Below are 25944 nucleotides of genomic sequence, written 5' to 3'. Positions count from 1 at the left end.
TACCTGTATCCGAGAGCGGTGTCTATACAGATGCCTCCGTTCAGACATGGGCTGGCTGGATAGGAGGAGCAGGATAGGTGTTGATATTCTCGGGCAGCACATGAGCAGCGAACTTGCGTCACAACAGTCACTGATCCGAAGGAGACACTAGTAGATCTCACCATGGTGGGGAAATGTTTGATAGTCGTCTGAGTGACACATCCAGTCCTGTGGCTACACTGCGCCTTCTCACACTCCTTCTCCCCAATCTGCGCCACTTGTATGCCCAATACTGATTCTATCTGTGAAGAATATAACGTCATTCCATGCTGTGTACATTAACATGTTAGTTACTTCTACTATTCTCCTGTCTTCTACTCTGGTCACTTGCTTCTTACTCCCACTTACAAGACTTCTCTAGATCCTCTCCCCTCATCTTGAACACTCTCCCCGAACACATTCGCCACTCACCCACACTTACTCTTTTTAGGCGCAATCTGAAAACTCATCTCTTCAGACAAGCATACTCTCCTACCTGGGACACCTTGCCCACTGACCACCATTTCTACCATCTCATACACAGCTTCCCCTTACCTACTGTCCTGTACCTTAAACATTTAGAATATAAGGCCTTTTGGCCAGGACTCTCCTCCCCTTTTGCCTGACAATCTGTGTAATGTGTGTACATACCGTACCTCCCACCCCTGTGTAAAAATCTGTAGTTGATGTGTTCACTGCATCAGCGGTAATCCACCATTGTCTTGTATTAATTATTGTATTGTATATTTTTGTATTGTTATACCCTGTATGCTGTTGTACAGCGCCACGGAAGATGCTGGCGCTATATAACTCAATAATATTAATACTTTCATGTGGTTAAAATGGCACTCCTCTAGTGTGCAGGAAAACTGGCTCTTACGGTAGCTGGCCCAAAGCGAGGATAATGTGTGCAAAGGAAGAATTTACAGAGAAGGGAGAGAACACTTCCAAAGCAGTAAGAGCATTATACATTATTAGCAGTAAGAGCATTATACATTATTAGCAGTGAGAGCATTATACATTATTAGCAGTGAGAGCATTATACATTATTAGCAGTGAGAGCATTATACATTTTTAGCAGTGAGAGCATTATACATTATTAGCAGTGAGAGCATTATACATTATTAGCAGTGAGAGCAATATACATTATTAGCAGTGAGAGCATTATACATTATTAGCAGTGAGAGCATTATACATTATTAGCAGTGAGAGCATTATACATTATTAGCAGTGAGAGCAATATACATTATTAGCAGTGAGAGCATTATACATTATTAGCAGTGAGAGCATTATACATTATTAGCAGTGAGAGCATTATACATTATTAGCAGTGAGAGCATTATACATTATTAGCAGTGAGAGCAATATACATTATTAGCAGTGAGAGCATTATACATTAGCAGTGAGAGCATTATACATTTTTTTTTATATAGGGATTAGCAAACACTTCAGAACTTGGTGACAGACAAAGCATATTAAAATGGGATTTAAAATTAAAATCAATAATGCAATATTGCTTAAAGGGACACTTAAGTCAGGAAAAAAAAAAATGAGTTTTACTCACCTGGAGCTTCTACCAGCCCCCTGCAGCAGTCCTGTGCCCTCGCAGCCACTCCCTAATCCTCTGGTCCCCCGCTGCCAGCTAGTTTCGTTTTTGCTGACAGGCAACGCATACGCGTAGCTTTTTCCGCATTCCCGACTGTAATTAGCGCTATTGCGGGCCGCAACGCGTACAAAAATACGCGTTGCCGTATTACGACCGCATAGATATGCGGCAACGCGTATTTTTGTACGCGTTGCGGCCCACAATAGCGCTAATTGCAGACGGGAATGCGGAGATAGCTATGCGTGGCCAGTCCTGACGGGCCTGTCGGCAAAAATGAAACTAGCTGGCAGCGGGGGACCAGAGGATTAGTGAGTGGCTGCGAGGGCACAGGACTGCTGCAGGGGGCTGGTAGAAGCTCCAGGTGAGTAAAACTCATTTTTTTTTCCTGACTTAAGGTTCACTTGAATGCCTAGTTTAAGACAATAAGGGTACATTCACACTAACATGCTGTGTTGCTTTGTAATGGACTCTGTTTTCACAATGTGCAGGGCCGGATTTATCATAAGGCACTGTAGGCATGTACCTACATGCGCCTGATGTTGGAATGGTGGCTCCCTTAGTTCCTCCCTCCCACCATACCTATGCAGAGTCCTTAGCAGACATTAAATAAATTAGAAGTTATTCACCCAGCTCTCGGCCTTCCACTGGTGAGATCCCCCTTAAGTCGGGGGCACCACTAGCTACTTAATACTAAGGGTACCTCTGGCTACCTAATGCTAAGGGACACCTGTAGCCAGGGTCGGACTGGGACACTAAGGGCCCACCGAGGAAGTTCCAGCCTCGGGCCCGCCCTCTCTCCTCCTCCCCCCCCCCCCATTTTGGGCTCACATACACATGTACTCTAGACATTTTGCATGATTTTATGGTAGGGAATAGATTGTGAGCACTTCTGAGGACAGTCTCCAATAGGTATATGGCTGCAGCAAAAATAAATGAGTGTCACCACGCACTGGAACATGGGCGTGGTCATGATGGGTCATGGGCAGACTTTAAAAAAAACAAAAAACAAAATAAGTAGCGGTGTTATTCACAGAGATTAGGTCTGACCAGATACATTTTAGATAAAATAATCAAGTAGTTACATGCCTCATGATAATTCATAAAGTAGTCAAATGGCAGCAGATTTCCCGACAAAATGCAATCAGATTGGCGGCAGATATCCCCACAAAATGCAATTAGATTGGCGGCAGATTTCCCAACAAAATGCAATTAGATTGGCGGCAGATATCCCCACAAAGGCAGGTCCCCAGTTAGTGGGGGCTCCCATGCTGGAAGGGGGGGGGGGATTGAGCACAGCGCAGCGGGGAGGATGGGGAAGCCTCCCCCCCATCACCTGGAGCCCATCACCCCCCCAGTTTAGGTAAGCAGGTCACAGGTGTCCCCAGTTAGGTAGGCAGAGCCAGGTCTAAGTTCCCCCAGCTTGGTAGGGGGGAAGGTTCCCCCCTCCTTCACCTAGGGGCCCCTTCCGCGCTCCCCCCTCCAAAATTGCAGCCAGCAGTGGCAGCGAGCGGGGAATAGCTTACTGGCACTCAGATCCATAGCTCTGCATGCCGCTGCTGGTCTCCGTCTCATGCACTGATGCTGTCCAATCACGCTCTCACAGGAAGTACTGCGAGAGCGTGATTGGACAGCATCAGTGCAGGAGACGGAGACCAGCAGCGGCACGCAGAGCTATGGATCTGAATGCCGGTATGCTATTTCCCGCTCGCTGCCGCTGCTGGCTGCAATTTTGGAGGGGGGGGGGAGCGCGGAAAGGAGGGCCCCTAGGTGAGGGAGGGGGGGAGCTTCCCCCCCTCCCCGCCGCTCTGTGCCCAATTTCCTCCTTCCTGCGCTGTGCCCCCTCCTCAGCTCTGGGGCACCCAGGTGGCAGGGCCTACCGATGGAAACATCGGCAGTTTGGTGGGTCAGTCCGAGCCTGGACGGGTCCAATCCAGGCAGGCCACCGCCTCCAGGGCACGCTCCTCCACTCCAGTCGCAGCCAGTCCTCGGTCCGCTCCCTCTCCTTGAGCCTGGCCGTCGCGACGTCACTCCTTCCTCCCTGGCTGGCCGGAAGCCCGGAACTATAGAGTAATTGCCGGGCCAGCCGCCAGAGAATATCAATGCGCTGCAGCCGGAAGTAGTCCCCTTCCACACACCAGCGACTTTAGGAGAAGAGGGGGGCGGGGGGCTACTCTTTTATAATTATCTGGGGGCGGGCCAGCATTATAATTGTTGAAAAAAAGAGTCATCTGACAGCTACGGGCCCCCTGTGACGTAGGGCTGCCGCGGACCCCATATCAACCACTATGGTTGCTATACTGATTGCAACGCCCCTGACTTGATGACTGTGTGTGACGCTTGCCAACCAAAAGTGATTGCGAATGTGCAAGTCAAACAGATTCACATATGCAATTGTGTTTGCAAACTCCAGCCCTATTGACTATTGCAATCCACTTGAACTTTAACCCTGGTGGGACCCGCAGGCTCTGGCCCTTTAAGAACCAAATCCTTTTTTTCCTATTTTAGTACTGTGATAATTGTAATTGACTCACAGTGATCACAGGGCTGAGAGCCAATGATATCTGCTCCGGACCGTCTCATGGAGCTCAGCTACCAGGCCCGGCCCTAGACTTTTTGCCGCCTGAGGCAAGCTTTAAATAAATCACCGCCCCCCCCCCCCCCCAGCCGTGGGTGTGAGGGGCCGCCCGAGCTGGAGGGGATAGCGGGCAGGAAGGGGGTATTGGGCCTAGCGGCGGGGAGGGGGGTCGGACCCCTCCCTCCCTCGCCTGGGTCCCCCGTCCTCCGCTCCCCTCCAGCTTTAAAAAGTTGCGTCGCTGGCTGCAGCTATAAGAGGCAACGGGCAGGGATCACTCACCTCTTCCTCGTTCCAGCCTGCGCTCCACTGACGTCACTTCCTGCTAGCCGCTAGGTAGCCTCTCTTATCGCTGCCAGGATGTAGATTTCAATCTGCGACATCCGGAATTGGATAAAGTACACCTAAAGTGAAAGGGATATGGTGGCTGCCATATTTATTTCCTTTCAAACAATTCCAATTGCCTGGGAAGACCTACTGTCATTCTGGCCTAGCATCCTGCTGATTTCACTTGCTGCAGTAGTGTCTGAATTACACACATGAAACAAGCATGCAGCTAATCCAGACAGACTTCAGTCAGAATTCAGAAACATCCAATCAGCATGCTTGTTCAGGGTCTATAGCTAAGGGCCCGTTTCCACTATCGTGAATCCATATGCGTTGTCTGAATGCAGATTCGGATAGCCAATACAAGCAGATGACCCTGTTTCCACTTGTCAGTAATTCTGAGCGTTTTTCTGTACGGGAGAAATCTGCACGGAAGAGCCCTCAGAATTCGCACCCAGCACACCGCTATGCGAATCGCCGCTAATGTATTTAATAGGGAGATCGCATGCGTATTTGGCATGCGTATTTTACCGCGATTTTGCATAGAAACTGATAAATCACACAGGCAGTGACATGGTTAAAATCGCATAAATACTAACCTATGCGAAATCGCGGTAAAAAAACGCATGCGTAATCGCACCCGCATGCGATTTCGTCAGCGGAGAATCAACGGCGATTCCGCACCGCACAAGTGGAAACAGGCCCTAAAAGTATTAGATGTAGAGGCTCTGCAGGGTAGCCAGGCAATCTGCATGGATTAAAAGGAAAAAAATATGACAGCCTCCATGTAGTTCTCACTTTAAGGTCATGCTGGGCATTATGATACAAAAGTTTGTTGCTGGCAAATACATGCAATAATTTGCAAACATGCACATTTGCGAATGTGCAAATTCTATCACAAATGCATTTGTGAACTACAGGCAGTGGTGTAAATAGAGATCATGGGGCCCTCAGATTCCGAGCTGGAATAAAAAAATGAAATCTACTTACCCGGGCTTCCTCCAGCCCCTAGCAGCTGATGTGTCCCACGCCGCAGCTTCACTCTCTGCCGCTGGCTCTCGGACCTGACAGGGCTTCACCAGGCCGTCCTCTACTGCCCCTGCGTGAGTGCCGCTGTCAATCAAATCCATGTTGTCCAGAGTGTACTGCACCTGCGCAGAACACACCGGCCACACGGACTTGATTGACAGAAGCGCTCGCGCAGGGGCAGTAGAGGCCGTCCTCAGCACTGGGAGACAACGGCTGAGAGCGGAGATGCGGCGTGGAACAGATCAGCTGCTAGGGGCTGGAGGAAGTCCCGGGTAAGTAGATTTCATTTTTTTAATAGCTCGGACCTTCCCTTTAAGAAATGCGACTTGCCCCTACCCTATGGATATACGTTTTGTGAGCAATTTACAGTCTCACGCAGTCAGCACCGCACACAGTCGATGGGAACTGATGCAAAGTTTGAGGATGGAGGAACACAAGAAAGTTAATGGTGAATACATTAAAGGGAACCAGAGACGTTGGGGGAAAGCTTTTATACATACCTGGGGCTTCCTCCAGCCCCATACGCACGGATCGCTCCCACACCGCCGTCCTCCACTGCCTGGATTACCGCCAGTCGGCCGGCAGACGCGGCCAATTGTCCGCATCACAGGGGGCTCCCTCCATATAAGTACGCGTGAGGCTGCATACTGCGCAGCCTCATGCGTACGGGTATGGAGGGAGCCCCTGTGATGCGGAGAATTGGCCGCGTCCGCCGGAAGTGGCGGGACCCGGTACCGGCGATAGAGGAAGCAGAAGCTGGCGGCGTGGGAGCGATCCATGCTTATGGGGCTGGAAGAAGCCCCAGGTATGTATAAAAGCTTTTTCTGTTTTTAATGAACGTTCCTCTCTGGTTCCCTTATAGTACCAGCTGGGCCTCCTATGTTCCAGGGCACCATAGCAGATGCTGTGGCTATGGCTATGCCCCTGACTACAGGGGGTGAACAAAAATATGGAACCACCTGGCAAAATACTTGCCTTAGTTTACATGTTTGTTAAAGTTGAGATTTATAGGCACTATCTTTGTGACGTAATGCAAGATTTTTGTACACGTTGCAAGCATCATTTATTGTTAAGACAGAGTGTTGTGAGTTGACTAAAGGCCCAGGAAGGAAGGCATTAAGGTGGACCTGAACTCTTGCACAGGACACAAGGAGAACAGAAAGAAATGCATCATGTGTGTTTTTAGAGAGAAGAGCCTGTCCAACCCCCCCCCCCCCCCCCTCATCTGTAAGCAATCACAAGTGGAATTTGAGCTCTCAGCTGTGTCAGCACAGAAAGACTCGGCAAACACAGCTAATGTTTAAACACAGGATGTTAACCCTTTCTCTGCTTCCATGAAACAAGGAAGTAGATACGCTGCAGATTTATTTCAGGAGTTCTGTAAGATGTAACAAAATAAATGCTTTTCTTTAAAGGCTATTTTGGGATTTATGTTTTAGAGCAGAGAGGAATTTCTGAGTTCAGGTCTGCTTTAATGTTATTTGTTAAGCACTAGGGAGGGCTGTTAAGGTTAGGCACCAGAAAGGAAGGGATTCATGTCTGGCAACTATGTAAAGTGGTTAAGGTTAGGCACCAGGAAGGTATTTTAGCATCAGATTTGGATTTAGGCTAGGCATTGCAATTTGAAGAAAAATGACAAAGTGCAATAGAATAATAGAACACTGGGTGGAAGACGGCAGGTAACATGTGCCTTGATGAGATAAACATGTGTATGTACAGTGCCTAGCACATAAATAACTATGCTGTGTCCTGTTTTTATTTCTCTACCTGAAAGAGTTAAAAATCAGGTATGTAAATGACAGTTCCTGTCAGGACTGGGTCAGACTACAGTGTGACCATCACTGATAAAAAATTACAACTATAAAACACTCTGCTAGCAGAAAATGGATTCTGAGAGCAGGAAAGAGATAAAAAGGGAAAATAGTTCACAGATTTTAGCTCTGGCATACTTCAATGAATGTGTCATTGAGCAAAAAACATAAAACAGTAAAAACTTAAAAAGTAGATTTAAATATAAAATAAAACTGTGGAATATCTTAAAAAGTCATTTTTAGGAGAAGGAGGATAGATACAATTAGTTTATTTTTACCTCGGGAGTCCTTTAAGGTGGATCGGAGATAAAAAAAATAACTATAACAAGTAACTTGTCTATATATCTTATCTAAAGTTTAGATAGTTTACACATATCTAGCTGCAAACAGCTTCAAAAGTTTATGATTATTTATTCCTGTGATACAATGAGAGCAGCCGTGTTCTGTTTGTCACATTGTCACAGGCTGAGGGCTGGATATGCTATCAGCTTGCCTGTGTGTAAATTCAGTCCCCTCTCCTCCTTCCCTCTGCCTCTGAAATCAATGGCTAGTAACCGCCTCCTCCTGCCCAGACTGAGCTCCCATAAGCCCTTGCTACAGTGCCAAGGCACAAAAGGAGCTGTGGGTGAGGCTTGTTTAGTTTATAGGGAATTTGAGTATTAAAACAAAACAAAAAACGTATTTGGCTTGAGGAATGCCCTATAAACTATATGAAAGGAACACAATTATGCAATGAGTAAAAGTTTATCTCAGATCCACTTTAAGATGGACGCGCATCAACAGTTCATTGCACATGCTTATATGTAGAACCCTGATCAGGCCACCATCACTGCAGCAGACCCCTCTGCTGCTAACACACGCAGGAATCAAATATGTTTTCACACCAGAAAAATGTAGCAGGTGAGGTCTACTCTACGTTTAATATATCGTGAGGGAACACTGGCAGCAATCTTGCTTTAACACAATACAAAAAGGTAACATTTTAGATTGTTACATGGACTTCATTTGTATCCTGCACCGCTTTGCTTATTTGATGTCAGTTCTGACTTAAGGGTTCCTTCTCACTTCTTTTATGCTAATTTGCGTATGCGACTTTTCACCATAAATCTTGGTGAGCTCAGTGCACAAGATTGAATACATTTGTGTGTGTGCGTGTGTGCGTGTGCGCGCTGTGTGGTATGGTGTGGTGTGTGCGCACACGCTGTGTAGTATGGTGTGGTGTGTGTGTGTGCGCGCTGTGTGGTATGGTGTGGTGTGTGTGTGTGCGCTGTGTGGTATGGTGTGGTGTGTGTGTGTGCGCTGTGTGGTGTGGTGTGTGTGTGTGCGCTGTGTGTGCACTGTGTGGTGTGTGTGTGTGTACTGTGTGGTATGGTGTGGTGTGTGTGTGCGCGCGCTGTGTGGTATGGTGTGATGTGTGTGCGCGCTGTGTGGTGTGTGTGTGTGCGCTCTGTGTGGTATGGTGTGGTGTGTGTGTGTACTGTGTGGTATGGTGTGGTGTGTGTGTGTGCGCGCTGTGTGGTATGGTGTGATGTGTGTGCGCGCTGTGTGGTGTGTGTGTGTGCGCCCTGTGTGGTATGGTGTGGTGTGTGTGCACTGTGTGGTGTGTGTGTGTGTACTGTGTAGTATGGTGTGTGTGTGTGTGCGTGGTGTGTGTGTGTTTGTGCTGTTTGGTATGGTGTGTGTGTGTGTGTGCACGCAATGGCTCCCCAGTGGTCATATGACAGCCATTCTTTTTTTAAAACAATGTTTTATTTGTTTTTCAAGCTAACTTTCCAAATGATTACAACATTTTAAATTACTGAACATTAGTACAGCATGACAGCCATTCTAACTGCAAATGCTGGAATATATGCCCATAAATGGTAAGTGGAAGCTTAAAGAGGAACTCCAGTGAAAATAATGTAGTAAAAAAAGTGCTTCATTTTTTACCATAATTATGTATAAATGATTTAGTCAGTGTTTGCTCATTGTAAAATCTTTCCTCTCCCTGATTTGCATTCTGACATTTATTACATGGTGACATTTTTACTGTGGGCAGGTTATGTAGCTGCTCCTAGCTGTTTTGGCTGTTAGAGACAGCTGTAAGCAGCTATTCCCTGTCTGTGAACATTGTTACATTGTGGCAGTTTGCCCAGAGTACCGCGGTACTCAGAGCTTCTTGTGGGAGGGGTTTCAGCACAAAATCAGTCACACAGCGCCCCCTGATGGTCTGTTTGTGAAAATCATTATATTTCTCATGTAAAAGGGGGTATCAGCTACTAATTGGGATAAAGTTCAATTCTAGGTTGGAGTTTCTCTTTAAGGTTAATGCTTAGTGGTTCTGCTGTAAGATGAAAAGTTAGACTAAAATGTATATTTATTATCAATGAGGTATTAACTGAATACGATTTATATATGAAGTGTGATCAATTCACAAGAGTTTACCTACTAAATGACAAAAAAATAAAAATAAACCAAGACAACTGCTATGCTTTTTTTTTTACTTACATTCATTAAAATAATATCAGATATTAGAATGTAATTAACAAAGATGGTTAAAAAAAAGATGTTACTAGCTTGTAAACAGTAGAGAAAATGTCAGAAATTAATATTTGGACAGAAGAGCCATCTCCCAACTGACCAGTAACCTCAGAGGATTCAGCTCTGCTGCAGAATGACATCATCGGCATGAGCTCCCTGCATGCGGCCTGGCAGTTAAAGTCAGTTGGAAATCAGTCTAGAGCCGGCGGCCATTTTGAATTGCAGCAGCTTTAGACTCTCCAGCTGAATTAGACGGTTTTTATTATTAAAAAGAAGACTTTTGGTAAGAAGGAGACCAGAGGACAGTGACAGAGGCTAAATAGGGTAACAGGATGATGAAACCGGAGCCAAGCCATGTTACAGACACACTGAGGAAGGGGATGAAGAGGAAAAGAGAGGAGCCAGCCGACAGCAGCCAGGCCACCACTGGAGAGTGGTGGGTGAAGAGAAGGAAGGTGAGCGATCCAAGCCATGTTACAGACACACCGAGGAAGGGGATGAAGAGGAAAAGAGAGGAGCCAGCTGACAGCAGCCAGGCCACCACTGGAGAGCGGTGGGTGAAGAGAAGGAGGCTGAGCGATCCAGAGGAATGGCTGCCAGACCTGGGGCTGGACATGGATGACAAGGAGCACCTGCAAGGCACTGGGATGATCCGTACTTCAGTGCTGTTGGCAGCTGTGCAGCTGCTGAAACAACAATTTCAGGATGCCTCTGGTCTTCCCTGCATAAGGTATGTGCGTTCAAACATCCAACCAACAACAGAGCCCACTATCCAGCTTCATTTCGACAGTCAACGTGCACATTCCTTTGTCACTGCATGCGATGGAAGAAAGGTGGTGGTGGCAGACAGCTGTTACCAGGGTTTTGGAGATGTGGCCCTAAACCAGATTCAGAAGAGCTACAAGGATTACACGAAGGATCCCGTGAAAAATTGTACACTTCTGATGGTGGATCGACAGGAAAGCACCATCCTGGACAAGTACTCCTGTGTGGTGCACACCATCGCAAATGCCTACGAACTGCTGGCCCCCAACGGAAATGCACTGTGCGGTTACAACCGGCAGCACATGAGGCCGCATCTTCTGCAGTGCTTCATCAACAGAAGGATCACCGAATTTCCCAAGGATTATTCACTGGGCCTAAAATACCAACCCTGGGAGAGGCCTTTCAACTGCCAACGCCTGCCTGCCTGCCTCCCACCACTCCAGCCGCCAGGATGCATGTGAGGCATGTAATCCAGCTACCAATTAATGAGCTGGCAATTCGCTTTCATTTGCTAAAACCTTAATTATTACTAGAATTGCTATATTGTTCAAATTTTATACCATCAAATGTGAAAATGATTCAAAATGTCCAGCAGTAATGTCATCATCCTGGGTGAGTGATGATTTGCATGTAAGGAAGCTTTTCCAGCCACCCCAGCAATACTCTCTGCCTCCAAGCTGCAGCTTGCCTCCAACATGCCAATATCCTCTGATTCCTCACCGCAAACATCAAGCTGGCTTATAAAGCATCTCAACCACTCCAGCATACCAATGCCCTCTGCTTCCACACCGCAAACATCAAGCCGGCTTATAAAGCATCTCAACCACTCCAGCATGCCAATGCCCTCTGCTTCCACACCGCAAACATCAAGCCGGCTTATAAAACATCTCAACCACTCCAGCATACCAATGCCCTCTGCTTCCACACCGCAAACATCAAGCCGGCTTATAAAGCATCTGGCCCCTCTGCAACCATTTTAACAAACAGGCTAACCCTCTCAAAAGAGGTGAGCATAATCTCCCCAACTCAGGAGCGGTGAGTATATTCCTCCCAACTCAGGACAACTCAGGACTCCATTTCCCCTTCTTTTATTTTAGCCCCCCCCCCCCCCCCCAAAAAAAAATCAAAAAAGTTAAACAATTATAATAAAAAAAAAAAAAAACACCTTCCCTTTCCAAGCATTCTTCTTTTCTTTTTTTTTAAGTTTTTTTCTTATTCTATTTATGATTTTATGATTTTAAGACTGACACAGATGACTATTTACTTAACCAACAGGCTAACCATCTCAAAAAAGCTGAGTATAATCCCCCCCCAACTCAGCAGGTGTGAGTATAATCCCCCCAACTCAGGACAATGACTTACTTTTCCATTTTTACTTCTTTCCATGTTATGTTATGATGTTAGGACTGACACAGATGAGCAGACTGAAAAACAGAATAAAACTGAGCAGACTCTCAGTGACTATAGTGATAGGGTAGAGAGCACAGGTTAGGTTAGGTGAGGCTTAGAGTTCCTCAACTCTGGACGTCTAATTATATATATGGAGGAATGGAGCATCACAGAGACACAGTAAAAGTGCATAGCAAATGGTGCTCCAGAGGAGAATCTACCAATACTTGTTATTATAAAAAAAAAAAAACCTCTCCCCCTCCCCTCCCCCCCCACCAATAAAACACCCCTCCCCCTCCCCCCAAAAAAGACTTGGATGACTAGCATCTATTAGATTAGGGTAGCATAGTGTAGTGTAGGTCCTGCCCAAGAAGAGTCTACCTTGGCATTGGTGGCAGGCTTAAGATCTTTTGGCCAAACTCTCTGTTACTTGCTGAACCTTGTCCTGATATAAACACCATACAATTTTCTGGCAGATTTATCTGCCAGATCGATTATTTCCAACATGACCAATCTGAAATTTGATCAATTTTTGTTTTTCAGATCTATTTATCGATCATTTTTCCTATCGATTTTTGTTCACTTATATGAAAATCGATTAGAACAACTATCCAAAAAAAAAATCAATTGAAGAGTCGATTGGAAAAACAAAAATCGATCGAAATTAAGATCAGTTGGAAATAATCAATCAGCCAGGTAAATCTGCCAGAAAATGGTATGGTGTGCCTAGCATTACTCCTCCATTAGTTCCCTGTTCCTATTTACATTCACTTATCTATCACTGGTCAGCACACATATAGATTCCATTTATGGCCCCTCTGCCAACTGTTCCCCTTACCCTTGCTTATTGTCTACTCAATGCCACCTTCCACTTGGAGTATCTCTCCCTGTCACACTATGGGGTCCTCTTGTATATCACACACTGTCATATCTCACTTGTGCTGGTCCTGATGGGAGACATTTTACTGCACACAAATAGCTTCCTGCCAGCAATTCCCTTCATGGACACTAGAAGCCTCATGTAGCCTACAAAGGGCCGACAACACAGCAGAGATAACAGGGACAACTCTTTTTATACAGTATTTTTTGGCCAATTGATTGAACTAGAGGACTCTGTTTTTGAATCAGCTTATAACAAAATAGCTTTACTAAGACTGAGAGTAAAATATATAAACAGGTAACGTGACAATCTGTAATGTGATTGGTGGAACAAGAGCTTGCTTTTCAGGCAACAGCCGCCCTGCTGAAGGCAAATCCTCTAGAAGTAAGAACTACCGAATGTTTTGCTATGTATGTAACTGTAAATCTTTCATAAATACCAATTATATTGTTTACTTTGCGTTATGTCATTATTCCACAAGTGGACTGGATTTTCAACAAAGTTTTAAAATGTCTTTGATTATAACTACACTGTTGGGGTGGCCACACACCATACAATGAAGAGATCCAATTTTACACCAAGTCGAAAACAACGGCGATCCGAAACAAAAGGTTTTTGTTCTATTCGAGTGAGAAATCTGATCCAATTTTCGATTTGTTTTCCTTTTCCCCGATATATGATGATCAAATGTAGTGGATTTTTCTGATCAATTGTTCTGAAAATTGAATGGTGTAGGGTAGATTGTCAGTTTACTGATGTATAGACACAAGCAATTTTTTCAGAGTTTTTTTTTATCATTATTGTGTAAAATTGAACACAAGTGTGATACTTTGGTCAGATTTTTTATGTTACATTCTATAAAAAAAATTAGTTTGGAATTCTCAGCCTCATTGGCTGCCGGGTAGCTTATGAGGGAAAAGTAAAGGTGGCCACACACCATACAATTTTTGAAATATCTGTTAAGAATTGCAATCAATTTTTCTGACTGATTTTAACATTTTAAAGAATATGACCAATGTACCACACACACCTATGTTCAATTTTTCCCCAATTATGATAAAAATGATTGGAAACTCTAACACACACCATACATTCCGGATCGATAAAAATCAATGAAAACGGGAAATCCGATCGGATTTTTCAGTCGAATGAAAAAAAAAACGCTTTCGTTTTTTTTCGGGAGATACGATTATTTTTCTCGAATTGCTGTAAAAATCAGATCATTTTTTTGTATAGTGTGTGGCCACCTTTAGGCTCACTCTTCCCTCGCTGGCTGCCCCACCCCATGTGATGTCTGCTGCTGTGCAGTGGAAGGAATCTGTAGCTCCGCCCCTGCAAGCTTCCGCCCCCCTGGATACGGGGTAAGGATTTCTGAGCACTGATGTAATGGCCCACTGTAAGGCCCCACCGCACACTGCAAATCCGATTTGCTATTCTGATTTGCTATTCTGCATTTTCCCTGGATGCTATTACAAAAAAAAAAAAAAAAAACAGAAAAAAAACAGCATGCAGTAAAATCGGAATTGCATGTGAAAATCGATTAAAATCGCAATCGGAATCGCATGTCGAGTGCAAGAGGCCTAGTGGCTGTGGCGCCATAGCAACAGAGATGCCTCTCTGACATCCATCAATATTCGGGACACTGTGGCAGGGCAACGTTCAGGGCCACACTGCGATAGATTTCGGAAGGTGCCTCGGATCAATCCGCCTAATGATACGCCTGGTGAGGGCTGAACCAAATTACTGAAAGGGGTCCCAAGCAGTGCCCAAAGCACTCCACAGAGAAAACACACATCACAGATATTGTGACCAGAGACAAATAATGGCAATAACATAAAAGTGCATCACACAGACTACTTGTTCACAAGCTATAGGGCCTTTTTCCACTACACAGCTGAATCGCAAAATCGCTAGAGTTGCTACTTTATCATAGAAATCATGAGAAGTATTTTCCACTATAGTGATTCGATTTGAAAATCGCAATCATTTTCTGGAGCAATTTTAAGAGGAATAATGCAATGCAAATGAAAAATCGCAATCGCATAACAAAATTAATGAAAAATCGCAATCATGGCGTTTGTGATTGCGATTGCTAGTGGAAAAGGGCCTTAAAGGTGCGTACACAGACTCAATTTTGATTGGCCAGTTTCACCATTCCATGTAGTATGAGGTCCAACAGACTTGTGTAGGTAAGCTACATGGAAGGAGTAAAGCTGTCCAGTCAGTATTGGATGTGCATACCCAGGTTAAGGAGGCCACACACACCATACAATTTTTTAAATATCTGTTCAATTTAAGAATTGCATTCAATTTTTCTGACTGATTGTAACATTTCAAAAATCTGACCACTATACCACACACCTATGTTAAATTTTTCCCCAATTATGATAAAAATGATCGGAAAGTGACAAAATTGCTAGGGTGTGTATATTAATAAATTGGCAAACACACACCATACAATCTTTAGAGAAATTGAAGAAAAATATCTAGCATTCCGGATCGATAAAAATCGTACAAAACGAGAAATCCGATCCGATTTTTCAGTCGAATGAAAAAAAAGCTTTCGATTTTTTTCGGGAGATCCGATCGTTTTTATCGAATTACTGTAAAATCGGATCATTTTATTGTATCGTGTGTGGCCACCTTTAGTCTTCGGGCCTGTTTCCACTTGTGCCGGCATCTGTCTTCGCAATGGACGCCGCCACTTAGTCTGTTGCAAGTACAAATCTGAGCCCTTCTGGTCATGCTATGCCTGGATATAGGAATTTGCATGTGTAATACGAAAAAAATGCTGCCGACCTTCCATTTTTCTCCCCGCGCATGAATTTCGAAGCAGCCTATTAATATCAATCTGCTGCAATTACCCGTCCAAATTCACATGTATGGAAACCCGCCGCCCCACCGGTAATGGAAACGAGCTCTAAGGTTCTAAGCAAACTTTTACATCACAGAGCGGATTTCAGAAACATGTATCAGTGTGGAAAAAGCTCTGTGTGATGGGCACATACATGTGCTGTGCTGCCACACTGCTGTATGCTTTTCTGTCCCATCTAATGTAACTGAATCACTGCTACAACACAGAGCAAGGCAGGTGCCAATCAAATCCATGTTGTCCAGAGTGTATCGCGCAGGCGCAAAACTACTTCACCCAGGGTCGGACTGGGACACTGGGGGCCCACCAAAGAAATTTCAACCTGGGGCCCACACATCCCATGATTGCGGTGAAAAAAGGGCGTGACCATGCACCGGAAGGTGGGCGTGGTCATGATGTATTATGGACAGGGCCAAATGTACATGATCTTAGCAGCATTGTAATTCAGAGACACTGCTGCCCAGCAAAACTTTTATTATTATTATTATTATTATTATTATGTATTTATATAGCGCCGACATATTACGCAGCGCTGTACAGTATATATATATATATATTGTCTTGTCACTAACTGTCCCTCAAAGGAGCTCACAATCTAATCCCTACCATTGCCATATGTCTATATTATGTAGTTTAAGTACTGTAGTCTAGGGCCAATTTTTAGGGGGAGCCAATTAACTTATCTGTATGTTTTTGGAATGTGGGAGGAAACCGGAGTGCCCGGAGGAAACCCACGCAGACACGGAGAGAACATACAAACTCTTTGCAGATAGTGCCCTGGCTGGGATTCGAACCTGGGACCCAGCGCTGCAAGGCGAGAGAGCTAACCACTACGCCACCATGCTGCCCGCATTGCATAGAGTCCCCTCCTTCAATATAAAGTAATGTCCTACTTTGCAGAGGTTGCGACCGCAGAGGTTGCGATCGCATCGGGGCCCTTAGGCCAAAGGGGCCCTGAAGGGCCCTCCCTCAACTACAGTATTACCTCTCTATTGGTCCTTTGCTCATAATAATCACTTCTATAGATACTTTGAACAGTGGTAATCATTAACAAGCTATTTCCCATCCCCTTCTTGCACCTCTGACACTGTAGTTGCCATTGGCTGGTTTTGGTGCGTCGTATCAATTGTTATGTATAGAGTGCTTGGGGGGCCCCATTGTAAAATTTGCATCGAGGCCTACAGCTCCTTAGCTACGCCACTGCTCTCAGCATGAGTGATTACAGCACTGAGAAGAGAATTTTTGTGCTGCAGGCAGCAATTGGAGCTCTGTCAGACAAGGAGGGGGGCCCACCAGAGACCTGGAGGGGGGCCCACCGAGGGACAAAACTGTACTACTGTAGCCCAGTCCGACCCTGCCTGTAGCTATGATGAGCAAGGGAACTGAGAATTGGGAATTGAGAAGTGACAGCTGAGCCAGCCAGCACACTTGTGGTTGGGGTTTGTAGGTTCAGGAAGGGCAAGGTCTAAGGTTTCAGGACACCTGTGTTTATAGGCTCCTATTATATGAATTCGGACCTGACAAGGTGATGTGGTGCAATTCAAAGTCTATGAAAAGCTCACACCTCATCAGCTACCCTGCAATGCAACGGATTTTGTTGTCAAGACCCAGAACATGCAGTGCGTTGCTAGAGTTACACATGGAGAATGACTTCAAATTGTTTGGATTGGACATTATAGCCCTCACCAGATTGATGGGCAGCAAAATAGCTTATCTTTCATCCCTGCCGATGTCTTTCCTCCTTGGCATAGTAATAACATACCTGAATGTTCCAGCCCAGCAAATTGCCAAAACTTCTTATTTTACACACTGAACAATGAATCCAGTGCATTTGGTTAGCAGCTTCAGCTCCTTATTCCTGTAGAAGTGGTAAGGGTGTACGGAACACTTATTGATTCAGCTTTTTGACTTGATTAAATGGTTATAAAAGAAATAATGACATGGTATAATACCGCATGTGCTGTTGTTCATCTGTGGTTGTATTTATCTAATTTTAAGACTGCTAAGGGCCAGATATTTTTTTTTATTATGCCCTGATGTTCAAAACCTTAAAACTGAAATGGGCTGCACGTTTTTTTTTCCTCATGACCATGTTAGCTGTGCCTAAAATTATTTGATCGTTTATTATATATTATCACTAGCTGATTGCCCGGTGTTGCCCGGGTATGTATTTTGCTGGTGTCGGCTCTACCCACTTTTTCTAACCCTAACACACAATTACTCATTGACCAAGTTTGTGAGCTTTGTAGTCTTTGGCATCAATAATTTGCATTGAAATGAAAAAATCTGATGGGTTGTTTGTGGCTCCACCCCCTTTTCTGAATTTGAACCCCAGTCACCCAATGACCAACTGTACCAGGTTTGAGGCCTGTGCCATTAACAGTGCAAGAATGGTCATTAAATATTCCCTTGAAAAGCAATAGGTGAAGCTTTATACACTTTTGTAGGCTCCACCCTCTTTTCTGAATATTAATCCCATTCACTGAGTGACCAACTGTGCAAAGTTTAAGAACCCTGCCATTAACAGTGTAAGAATGGCTGCAGTTTACATTTTCCCAGTGAAATTTGTATTTGTAAAGCACATAAAGAGATGACTGTGCACCTGTCTCTTTAAGACCTTTTATTCAGTAAACAGCATACAGCCACGAATGCAACAGTTTGGCAGGGGTCACACTTACCGGCTTTCGTACGCGTTTTCTGCACAGAAAAACTGACTTCAACTGAGAACTCATGTTAATCAATGAGCTAGGTCACACTTTAATGCAGATTTCGCATGCAGAAAAAAAACTGACATCTTGCGCAATTTGTCAGTTTTCTCTATAAATTACATTAGCTGTTGTAAGGTAGAGGTCACATTTGTCTTTCAGTTTTCTGAAAAGTGTAGAAACTGAAAGACAAGTGTGACCCCTGCCTTTGACAAATAGTAAAGATGCATCAAACCTGGGTGGTGGAGGGTGTCTGGTGAGCTGGGAAGGGTGACCGGGGGGTGAACAGGACGACACTACAGCCGTTTCACGCCAAAACCGGCGCTTGCTCACGTGCAAGCGCATTTTCCCAAGAAATGAAACTGTTTGTGGCTCTGTCCCCTTTCCTGAATTTGAACCCCAATGACTAACTGTACCAGGTTTGAGGCTTGTGCCATTAACAGTGCAAGAATGGTAGAAATTTTAATATTCCCCTTGAAAATCAACAGGTGATTTTGATTTGCTTTTTTAGGCTCCACCCACTTTCCTGAATATTAATCCCAGTCACACAGTAACCAACTGTGCAAAGCTTGAGAACCCTGCCATTAACAGTGAAGAAGGGCTGCAGTTTACAATTTCCCAGAAAAATCTGTTTTTGACTCCACCCACTTTTTGTAACCTTGACACACAGTCACTACTCAACAGAGGCGGGACAAGGTCCTCCAGCACCCAAGGCTGAGACACCAAAGTGCGCCCCTCCATCCCTGCCACCCCAGCCGTCACACACTGATTGCTATTAGACTAAGAGGTGCCACAGGGCCCACAACCTCCCCAACACCTTAACCACTTGAGGACTGCAGGGCTAAACCCCCCTAGTGACCAGGCCATTTTTAAGGCCAAGCTGCAGGGCCGCACAACTCAGCACACAAGTGATCCCCCCCCCCTTTTCTCCCCACCAACAGAGCTCTCTGTTGGTGGGGTCTGATCGCTCCCCCCGTTTATTTTTTTTTTTATAAATATTTGTGTCACTTTTTAAAAAAAAAAACCCTCTTTCTTTAAATCCCTTCCCTCCCTCGCTCCCTCCCTCGCCACAGCCGGCCAATTACGGCGATCGGCTGTCATAGGCTTCTGCCTATGAGAGCCGATCACTCTCTTGTCCCCCATGGGGACAACCGTGTCACACGGCTGTCCCCAGTGCAGCGCTGCTGCTCATCGCAGTGCTGCACCTAGTAAATAGACGGCGTGATCGCCGTCTAACAGTCTCCCGAGCGGCAATAGCTCCGCCCTCCGAGCATGAGATGCGCGCGCACCATGCGCGCGATCTCATGCAAAACAGAGCCCCAGGACTTTACGACAATTGGCGTTAGGCGGTCCTGGGGCTGCCGCCGCGGCCACGCCTACTGGCGTGACGCGGGCGGCAGGAGGTTAATATCTAGTTATCTGGTTTGCAGTCACTGCTATGTATCCCCTTTTCTTATTTCTTTCTGCTTCAAACACAATTAGGAATGACAGCTGAATGAATTGTGCGCCCCCTCCTACACTGCGCCCTGAGGCTGGAGCCTCTCCAGCCTATGCCTCTGCCCGGCCCTGCTACTCAATGACCAATTTTGTGAGATTTTGGGTTCCTGGCATCAAAATTGTGTGAATGGAAGCAGTTTATCTAAAAAAATCAAATCTGATTGGCTGTTTGTGGCTTCACCCCTTTAGTGAATTTGAACCCCAGTCACTTGATGACCGACTGTAGCAGGTTTAAGGCCTCTGCCATTAACAGTGTAAGAATGACAGCAGTTTCAATATTCCCCTTAAAAATCAATATGTGAATTTGATTGGCTCTTCTAGGCTCCACCTACTTTTCCGAATATTAATCCTAGTCCCCCAGTGACCAACTGTGTCAAGTTTGAGAACCCTGCCATTAATAGTGTAAGAATAGCTGCAATTTATATTTTCCCATGTAAAAAGTTAGTTGATTCTGGCTCTGCCCACTATGTATAACATTGACATACAGTCACTCAATGACTACGTTTATGAGCTGTGGGGTCTTTGGCATCAATAAGTTGCATTTTACCATTGAAATTAAACAAATCTGATTGGCTGTTTTGGCCCACTCCCTTTTCAGAATTTAAACCCCAGTCTCCCAGTGACTGACTGTACCAGATTTGAGGCCTCTGCCATTAAGTGTGTATGAATGGGAGCAATGTAAATATTCCCCTTTAAAATCAGAAGGTGAATTTTGATTGGCTGCTGTAGGCTCCACCCACTTTCCTGAATCTTAGTCCCAGTCACCCAGTGGCCAACTGTGTCAAGTTGGAGAACCCTGCCAATAACAGAATGGCTGAAATCAATCTAAAAAATCTGATTGGCTGTTTGTGGCTCCACCCACTTTAGTGAATTTGGACCCCAGTCAATAACTGACTGTATCAGGTTTGAGACCTCTGCCATTAACAGTGTAAGAATGGTAGCAATGTAAATGTTCCCCCTTGAAAATCAATAGGTGAATTTTGATTGGCTGTTTTTAGGCTCCATCCACATTTCTGAATATTAATCCCAGTCACCCAGTGGCCAATTGTGTCAAGTTTGGGAACCATGCCATGTAAAAAATTAAGTTGTTGGTGCCGCACACTTTTTCTAACCTTGACATACAGTCACTCAATTATCAGGTTTATCAGCTTTGGGGTCCTTGGTATCAATACCGTGTATATTCCCATTGAAAATTAAACAAATCTGAATGGCTGTTTGTGACTCCGCCCCCTTTCTGATTTTGAACCCTAATCACCCAATGGCCGACTGTACCAGGTTTGAGGCATCTGCTAATAACAGTATAAGAATGGTAGAAGCTTAAATATTCCCCTTGAAAATCGAAAGGTGAATTTTTATTGGCTGTTGTAGACTCCACCTACCTTCCAAATTCTTAATCTCATTCACCTAGTGACCAACTGTGCAAAGTTTGAGAACACTGCCATTAACGGTGTAAGAATGTCTACAGTATATATTTTCCTAGTAAAATTTGTTTTTGGCTCCACCCACTTTTTGTAACCTGGACACACAGTCACTCAATTACCAAGTTTGTGAGCTTTCAGGTTCCTGGCATCAAAAATGTGTGAATGGAAGCAGTTTATCCACCAAGGAAATCTGATTGGCTGTTTGTGGCCCCGCTCCTTTTGAGAATTTGGACCCCAGTCACCCAAAGACCGACTGTAGCAAGTTTGAAGCCTCTGCCATTAACAGTGTAAGAATGGCAGCAGTTTAAATATTCCCCTTGAAAATCAATAGGTGAATTTCGATTGGCTGTTGTAGGCTCCACCCACTTTCTTGAATCTTAATCGCATTCACCCAGTGACCAACTGTGGCAAGTTTGAGAACCCTGCGATTAACAATCTAAGAATGATTGCAGTTTACATTTTCCCAATTAAAATGAATGGCTGAAATTTGATTGGCTGTTTTATGCTCCGCCCACTTTTCCTGGCTTTGTAACCTCGGTCACCAAGTGACCAACTGTGCCAAGTGTGGGGACTCTGGCTTGATTACTGTGAGAATGGCAGCCTTTTACATTGTTTCCATTGACTTGAATGGGTGAAATCTGATTGGCTGTTTGTAGCTCCACCCACGTGTGCAGGGGGGCTGCGAGACCCCCAGAACATATCACCCCAGGTAGTAAGGGATCTGTATACCAAGTTTCGTTCAAATCGGTCAAGGTGTTTTTGCGTGATCGCCACACACACACACACACACACACACACACACACACACACACACACACACACACACACACACACACACACACACACACACACACACACACACACACACTTTTATATATATAGTTTATTTCCACACACATATGGATTAAAAGAAACTTGAAGTAAGGAAAGTATCTCTAGATTGTAAGTTTGCAAGGGCAGGGACTTCCTTCTGGTGCCTATTACTGTGATGTCATTTATCATATGAACATGCACCAGTATTAGGGATATCTCAAACCACACATCAACTCTGTATGTATTTACAGTGGGTTGCAAAAGTATTCGGCCCCCTTGAAGTTTTCCACATTTTGTCATATTACTGCCACAAACATGAATCAATTTTATTGGAATTCCACATGAAAGACCAACACAAAGTGGTGTACACATGAGAAGTGGAACGAAGATCATACATGATTCCAAACATTTTTTACAAATAAATAACTGCAAAGTGGTGTGTGCGTAATTATTCGGCCCCCTTTGATCTGAGTGCAGTCAGTTGCCTATAGACATTGCCTGATGAGTGCTAATGACTAAATAGAGTGCACCTGTGTGTAATCTAATGTCAGTACAAATACAGATGCTCTGTGAGAGCCTCAGAGGTTGTCTAAGAGAATAATGGGAGCAACAACACCGTGAAGTCCAAAGAACACACAAAACAGATCAGGGATCAAGTTATTGAGAAATTTAAAGCAGGCTTAGGCTACAAAAAGATTTCCAAAGCCTTGAACATCCCACGGAGCACTGTTCAAGCGATCATTCATAAATGGAAGGAGTATGGCACAACTGTAAACCTACCAAGACAAGGCCATCCACCTAAACTCACAGGCCGAACAAGGAGAGCGCTGATCAGAAATGCAGTCAAGAGGCCCATGGTGACTCTGGACGAGCTGCAGAGATCTACAGCTCAGGTGGGAGACTCTGTCCATAGGACAACTATTAGTCATGCACTATACAAAGTTGGCTTTTGTGGAAGAGTGGCAAGAAGAAAGGCATTGTTAACAGAAAGCATAAGAAGTCCCGTTTGCAGTTTGCCACAAGCTATGTGGGGGACACGGCAACCATGTGGAAGAAGGTGCTCTGGTCAGATGAGACCAAAATGGAACTTTTGGGCCAAAATGCAAAACGCTATGTGTGGCGGAAAACTAACACTGCACATCACTCTGAACACACCATCCCCACTGTCGAATATGGTGGTGGCAGCATCATGCTCTGGGGGTGCATCTCTTCAGCAGGGACAGGGAAGCTGGTCAGAGTTGATGGGAAGATGGATGGAGCCAAATACAGGGCAAACTTGGAAAAAAACCACTTGGAGACTGCAAAAGACTTGAGACTGGGGCGGATGTTCACCTTCCAGCAGGACAATGACCCTAAACATAAAGCCAGGGCAACAATGGAATGGTTTAAAACAAAACATATCTATGTGTTAGAATGGCCCAGTCAAAGTCCAGATCTAAATCCAATCGAGAATCTGTGGCAAGATCTGAAAACTGCTGTTCACAAACGCTGTCCATCTAATCTGACTGAGCTGGAGCTGTTTTGCAAAGAAGAATGGGCAAGGATTTCAGTCTCTAGATGTGCAAAGCTGGTAGAGACATACCCTAAAAGACTGGCAGCTGTAATTGCAGCAAAAGATGGTTCTACAAAGTATTGACTCAGGGGGCCCGAATAATTACGCACACCCCACTTTGCAGTTATTTATTTGTAAGAAATGTTTGGAATGATGTATGATTTTCGATCCACTTCTTACATGTACACCACTTTGTATTGGTCTTTCACGTGGAATTCCAATAAAATTGATGCATGTTTGTGGCAGTAATGTGACAAAATGTGGAAAACTTCAAGGGGGCCGAATACTTTTGCAACCCACTGTATATTGCTGGCTGTCCTGATTGTACAGTTTGTACCTTTTATGCATCTATGTTCCCCACTGTTTGTTTTGTGCTATGTACAGTGCTATGGAAAATGTTGGCATTATATGAATAAAATAATAATAATAAAGTATGGATTATACCTTCTTAAATAAAAAAAAATATCAACTGTTTCTGATCAGAAATCTGACTATGGACCCAGAAATCGGGTCCATAGTCAGATTATCATCTATGGAGACTCGTCAGGGATTAGCAGCTTTGCTGCCAAATAGGAAGATAGTGATAGGGATGGTCAATGAGATGCAAATAATCTTGAGCTGGTGCAGCATTATGTAAATTTTATATGTACATTTATGCAGCTTGAAAATGAACCAATCAAATCCTGCTGAGGTAAAACTTGATTGGTCCATTTCAAGCTGCATACATTTGCATACAAAATTTGCATAATCCTGCATCAACTCGAAATTATTTGCATGTCATTGACCATCCCTAGATGGTGATTGCAACAGGACCATTTTAAGTATAAGAACACTACCACTTCAGTGTTAGAGGATCTAAATATACCCAGCAGTCACATTATCTACATTGTGTACACTTATGTTACATGAAGCTTAGATGACAGAGACTACATCAGACCTTGTGTTGGTGGGTTGCCACAATCCCATTCAGCTTTTCAGCCGGGTAATGTGGAGGTCCAGAAGCCAGAAACCAAACATCAGTGAAGTTGTGGAAATCAGGAACATTCAATATGCTGAAGATGTGGACTTTCTCCTGTACGCTGGGTAGGATCTCTGCCAGCAGATCCTTCAACTGTTCATATTTACTGGGACTGTCAGGTCTCTGAGCTATGAATTCTTCCGCTGTGATACCTGGAATTACAAGCAGATTGTGTATGTCAGGACATGTATTTTATTTCAGTCTATCCCCCCTGTTGAAGGTGCATAAAGCTCCAGCCTGTCGGCCCCACAGGCCTCTTCCGAACTAACAAGGTTCCTTTCGTATGGCAGCATCTTATGATGAGTGACTGCACAGCCTTTCCAACTTCCTGTTTGGATCAGAGGATACCTTCCACTCCTGATACATGATTGGCCAGGACGCTAAACATATTCAGTCTACCATCAGAGCAAGATTTTTGGGAAAATCATAATTCACTTCGTTTGTAGATGTAAACAGGAACCCTAATTTTGCAATTTTGTGTAATTGTTGTGTAATTTCATGCCAACTTTAGCGGTTAATAGCAAAGCCTCCGTACATGCCATTGTCACTAAAATTGCTAATTAGGTTAAAGAGAGTCTGAAGCGAGAATAAATCTCGCTTCAGACCTCATAGATAGCAGGGGCATATGTGCCCCTGCTAAAACGCCGCTATCCCGCGGCTTAACGGGGGTCCCTTCACCCCCAAATCCCCTCTGTACAGTGGGGGAGCGCTTCCGCATTGGGGCAGGGCTAACCGCCGCAGCCCTGCCTCCCGCGCGTCTATCAGACGCGTACCTCCGCCTCTCCCCGCCCCTCTCAGTCTGCCTTCACTGAGAGGGGCGGGGGAGAGGCGGCGATGCGCGTCTGATAGACGCGACTAGAGGCAGGGCTGCAGCCGTTAGCCCTGCCTCCAGGAAACTAAAATTTCACGACCAAGTTTGCGACCAAGGTTTGCGGGGGTGGGTTCGGGGGTAAAGGGACCCCCGTTTAGCCGCGGGATAGCGGCGTTTTAGCAGGGGCACACATGCCCCTGCTAACTATGAGCTCTGAAGCAAGATTTATTCTCGCTTCAGAGTCTCTTTAACCAGTTCGCGTCCCTGGGGTTTTCCCCCTAAAAAACCAGAACAATTTTCTACATTTCACACTCTTCCCATTCATTAGCCAATAACTT

At 44.8% G+C, this 25944-nt stretch overlaps 1 protein-coding gene across 7 annotated transcripts in view; it reads right to left on the bottom strand.

Annotated features, from left to right (window-relative positions):
- The window catches only part of LOC137519052 (neural-cadherin-like), a 150746-nt gene that overhangs the window by 40669 nt on the left and 84133 nt on the right, over positions 1-25944 (bottom strand). For all 7 annotated transcript variants that reach the window (XM_068237673.1, XM_068237674.1, XM_068237675.1 and 4 more), the window contains 2 exons: positions 24715-24947; positions 4-281 (listed from right to left, as the gene is read on the bottom strand). In XM_068237673.1, the coding sequence (XP_068093774.1) occupies positions 4-281; positions 24715-24947 (511 nt within the window). The remainder of the gene's footprint in view (positions 1-3; positions 282-24714; positions 24948-25944) is intronic.

This window comes from Hyperolius riggenbachi, chromosome 5, assembly GCF_040937935.1.
Source record: "Hyperolius riggenbachi isolate aHypRig1 chromosome 5, aHypRig1.pri, whole genome shotgun sequence".
Taxonomy (NCBI): Eukaryota; Metazoa; Chordata; class Amphibia; order Anura; family Hyperoliidae; genus Hyperolius; species Hyperolius riggenbachi.
The sequence above is the reverse complement of the archived record's forward strand: the minus strand, read 5'-3'. Positions and strand labels throughout refer to the sequence as shown.